This window comes from Teleopsis dalmanni, chromosome 1 (assembly GCF_002237135.1).
Source record: "Teleopsis dalmanni isolate 2A chromosome 1, ASM223713v2, whole genome shotgun sequence".
In the NCBI taxonomy this organism is placed as follows: domain Eukaryota; kingdom Metazoa; phylum Arthropoda; class Insecta; order Diptera; family Diopsidae; genus Teleopsis; species Teleopsis dalmanni.
This window is the reverse complement of record NC_051846.1, coordinates 62,962,077-62,967,062: the sequence shown is the minus strand read 5'-3', so window position 1 is coordinate 62,967,062 and position 4,986 is coordinate 62,962,077. Positions and strand designations below refer to the sequence as shown.

General features: G+C 32.1%; 1 protein-coding gene across 1 annotated transcript in view; it reads left to right on the top strand.

Moving 5' to 3' along the window:
- LOC119682658 (tetratricopeptide repeat protein 27-like) overlaps positions 1 to 4,986 on the top strand; it is a 22,980-nt gene continuing 17,994 nt past the window's right edge. Inside the window, exon 1 of the mRNA XM_038096151.1 lies at positions 1 to 319. Within this exon, the coding sequence (XP_037952079.1) occupies positions 1 to 319 (319 nt within the window). The remainder of the gene's footprint in view (positions 320 to 4,986) is intronic.

Here is a 4,986-nt window from a genome sequence, read left to right as displayed (position 1 = left end):
ATGCCACCGAAAAAAGATTTAAACACGTCGATAAGCGCGGGTGCACAGAAAGATACCCGCACTAGCAATAATAATGCTTTTGCCAACGAATTTCATCATCGCACCACCACCACAGCAGCAGCTAGTGCGGCAGCAGCAGCAATTAACGCAGCAGATCTCGTCGCAGACAGTCGCCATCAAATTTACTTGGCCAATGCTAAACTTTGTCGTTTGGTGCAACGCTGCCCATGGATGTATGATCGTAGCCACAGCGATTATGCGAGAAAGCACATCCTCGAGAAGTCCTGGGCGAAAATAGCCAAGGAATGCAATGATACAGGTAAATAAAAGTGAATTGAATACAGCGAGCGAGAGAGAGAGAGAGAGGGAAAGTGTGTACTCTCGCATGTGACAGGTTTATGAGAGCCAAAGCAAGTTTGTGCACTGTGTGTGTGATTTCGCTTTAGTGGGGAGTGTAGATTTGAGTGTGTGTGTGTGTGCATGTGGTTTGTTTACAGTTACTTCACTTCGTGATAAATAGAAAATCGTACTAAATTCAATGAAAACGTTTGTGATGAGATTTTTGTTATTCATACGTCGTTTTCTTGCTCAAACATGAACATTCATTCGTTGTGTAGAAATTGTTGCTGTTGTTGCGATGACGTTGTAAGCAATATTTTATGTGATATTTCACGTATTGATAATTCGTACAGACAACAATGCTTAAACCAGCAGAATAATTATAAAAAGTATTTATATTCAGTTTTTTTTTAAATATTTTAATATTTCTTTTTTGTTAGCAAATGAGTGAAATATTCTCTGCTGTGAGCTTTGAATAGAACTTTTTGATTATTGTGTTGGAGATATTTTTTTAAAGGTGTGCTAAATGTGTTTATTATTATTTATTATTTTTTTTTGTGTAGAAGAACAAATTCTGTATGAAGTTATTCTGTATGAATAATTTACTTAATAAAAAATTAAATTTTATATTTTCATCACTATTAGCCACTTTTCTATTCGAAGAATTAATAATGTGTCCAAATTAAATAAAACTCTTGGGCGTAAAATAAGCTCAAGTATTAAGTTTCTGAAAAATAAAATTTTTGATTTGAAAATTTCCTCCTCAGTCTAAAAAAAATAAAATTTCCTCACTATAAAAATTTCTTCATTATTACTTACTTTTCTATACAATAAACTGAAATTATGTCCAAATCAAATAAAATTTTTGGACAATTTTAGAATTCATCGTCATCATTAGTGGCGCATTGATCCTAGTTGAATCTTGGCCTCACATTGAAAATTCCTCCACGTATCTCTGCGCTATTATCTCTTCCCTATTTGTGAGCCACCTATTACAGTAAAAGAAGGTGTGCTCTGCGTCGTCACAGTCTCCATCGCCATAAATGCAGTCGGGCAAATCCATTTTTCCCATGCGGTATAGGTACTTACAAAAGTACTCCATGTCCGGTCAGCATCTGAGTGAGATAGTAATTTGTGTCTCCCGATTTTCGTTTGAGCCAAGTGATTATATTTGGTATCAATCTAGCTGTCCATCTTCCTTGCGTGCTATTGTTCCATCTTTGTTGCCACATTTCGATGGTTTGGTCCCGATCTTCTCTTGCCATTTGTTGAGTGTAGTCGCCGTTTGTTTTCCTGTTATATACTCTTTGGCGCTCCTTTGCTTGAAGATCAATTTGAGTTACACCTGCTATTACAAAAACTGCTTCCGCTGAGACAGTGCGATATGCTGATGTGATGCGTATACCCGCCCTTCTATACACCGCTATTATTTCTTTTCTGCGCGTTTTGATGTCTATTGCATCTGCCCACACTTCGCTACCATATAGAAGAATTATAGAATATTGGAGATTTTATGTATTTATACATATATTTTTAATTTTGATTTTTTAGTAAGCATATTTGAACCTAGTCTTTTATATAGTCCACCAAAGCATTTATTTGTTGCCTTTATTCTTACATTTATTTCCTGACTGCATTTATTGGTTGGGTTTATTATTGATCCAAGATATCTGAAGGATTCAACTTACTCGATATAATTCACTTAATAAAAAAAAATAATTTTAAATTTGAAAATTTCCTCACTGTTATTCTTTTTTCTATTTGAAAATTTCATAGCTATTATATCCTGTATATAGGGTATATCTATATACAAAGAATTTAAATTAAGATCAAGTTGATTAAAATTCTTAGTCCAAGAATGTGGTTAATCCAAGAATTTGTTTGACAAAAAAAAAATACTGGACTTGGTGATTTTTTCACCTTTATTAGAACAAACAAAATTATTGGACCGTATAATCAGCTCAAAAATTCAGTTTATAAAAAATAAAATTTTGAATTTGGAAATATCCTTACTATCATTTCATTTTCTATACAAAGAATTAAAATTATGATTAAATTAAACAAAAATCTTAGACAATATGGTATGTCCAAAAATAAGTTCGATAAAAAAAATTTTGGATTTGGTACGTTTTTTACTATAAGTACTTTTTTTATTCGAAGAACTGAAATTATAATCAAAACCAATAGCTATTGGGTCGTATAATCAGCTAAAGAATTGAGTTTATAAAAAATAAAATTTTGGATTTAGAAATTACCTCTCTATTACCTTCTTTGCTATTTAAATACTTGAAAATATGAAAAAATTAAACAAAATTTTTGAACCGTATAGTTAGTTAGAGAATTCACTTGATAAATTGAATTTTGGATTTGACGATTTCTTCATTAGTACTCCGTTTTATATTCAAAGAATTAAACTTATGTCCAAAACAAAAGAAATCTTAGTACCTTAGTTAATTCAAGAATTCGCTTAGTAAAAATACATGTCGGGCGTTTGACATGTATTTTAAATTTGAAATAATTTATTTTATAATTTAATTTATAAAACCGTTTTCTAAAGAATTGAAAATATATTCAAATCAAATGAACTTTTTGGACCAATAAAATAAATTTTGGATTTGGCAATTTCTTATTTCCTTTTTACGTGAAATAGATTCTTTGTCTTGGGACAAAGATAGTTTTTAGTTATCAAATAATATTTAATTTATTATGTTATATATTTTTATATATATAAATATATATTTTTAAAATATTCAAACACCAATTTCTAAAATTATTCTGTTTTTACTTGGAGTTTTTTTTAATTGAATCTTAAGTTTTTTGTTTTTTTATTTAAGAAAAATTGATATACAATTTGAACCCATCAAACTGCAATTGTTAAGAAAATACAGTTACCTTCCTTTTTGAAAATAAATCTCTTTGAACTAACTAAAAAATTTTTAGAAACTTCTTAAGATTTACCAGGAATTCACAAATGATTGACAAATGAATCGTATAGGAAGGTTCAAACATAACATATCGCAAAGTTGTGTCATTTTAGAATCTATACCATAAATTGTAGACGTACACTTATACTCGCCCTCATAGAAATGAGGCACTATACATTGTGACCGAAAAGTTTCCGGAAATTTTAAATAAAACGCAAAATTCTTAATCTTCATCAATATTTATTTTTTGTCCTTCAGGTATGCTTCATGATGCACCACACCACGAATATCGAAGAAAACAATCAGCATTGCCTTGATTTTCTAGCGCTTTGGTGTGGTTTTTTCGGTTTCGGCTTGTGTTTTCCGTCTTCTATGATTGTTGGCTTGTTCCTGTGAGTGGTAGTTTGATGTTGGTCACCCGTTATGATGCGTTGCATGACAGTTGGATCGGTGGCTGTTCATGTATTTCTAATGTGGCCTTCCACGTTGGTGTTTTTGAACAAATTGAGGTGAATCGGAACAAGCCGGGCGTTGACACGTCGCATACACAAATTGTCCACCAAAATCAAACGAGCCATCTCACGACCGATGCCTAGCTCTCGTGCTATCTCTCTAACACTCACATGAGGATTTTTGAACACGATTTCCTTTGCCTTTTCAATGTTTTCGTCGGTGGTAGAGGTCGAAGGTCGTCCAGAACGCGGCATGTCTTCGACGGTCGTACGACAGTCCTGAAAGGCTTTGTACCACTCATAAACTTGAGTTTTCGATAAAACTGATTCCCCATAAGCCTTTTGTAGCATTCGCAACGATTCTGCACACGAAATTTCGTTCGAAACACAAAATTTGATGCAAACTCTTTGTTCAATATTTTTTTCCATTGTTTTTTTCGCAACGCACTACTGAGGTGAACTGGTTTCAACAGCTGCCGTAAACGAACTGTTTGCCGATCCGCTCATTTTTGGCTATAGTATAGGACAGTGTGCCAACTACCCTAAACTTAAAATATCGAAAAATATACAGCGCGCGAATTTTAAATGAGAATTTCCGAAAACTTTTCGGTCACAATGTACATTCTTGTGATACTTGTTGATTTTAGTGGCGGTTGAGCTTTCCGATTTTTTCAAGTAGAAGCTGTTCTGTTACTCCATACCGCTTTATTAAAACCGAAATTTTAAAACAATGTTTAAGATCTATATTTGGGATATCCGCTATGCGCATCAGTTCGTAGAATATATATCTTTGGGGTGTCCGCTAGGCTCGTCAGTTCGTAGAAGATCTATATTTGAGATGTTCGCTAGTTTCATCAGTTCGTTCACTTTCATATTAGATTATTTTAATATTGTCAGGCCTAGGCATTTACAAAGAAAATGTTATAATTGAAAAAAACGGAAATGAAATATAAATAAATACGAATTAATAATAAAAACAAAACGGGAATAAATTAAATGTGAATAAATACTAAGTATATGATATTTAATTATATGTTGACGTTAACATTATATGTTATAATAATAATCAGTTTTGTAAGGCAAAGTAAACAATGTTATGATTAATTTCATTATATAAAAAACATAATTAAATGTACATATTAAAATAAGCAAATTGCACATAATTGAATAAACGTAATATAGAATACTAATCTACCTCCCTTCCCCACATGTCACATTTTGTCACAAATTGGACAGCCTCTATTTTCTTCCATTTGCGTTATATATTATTT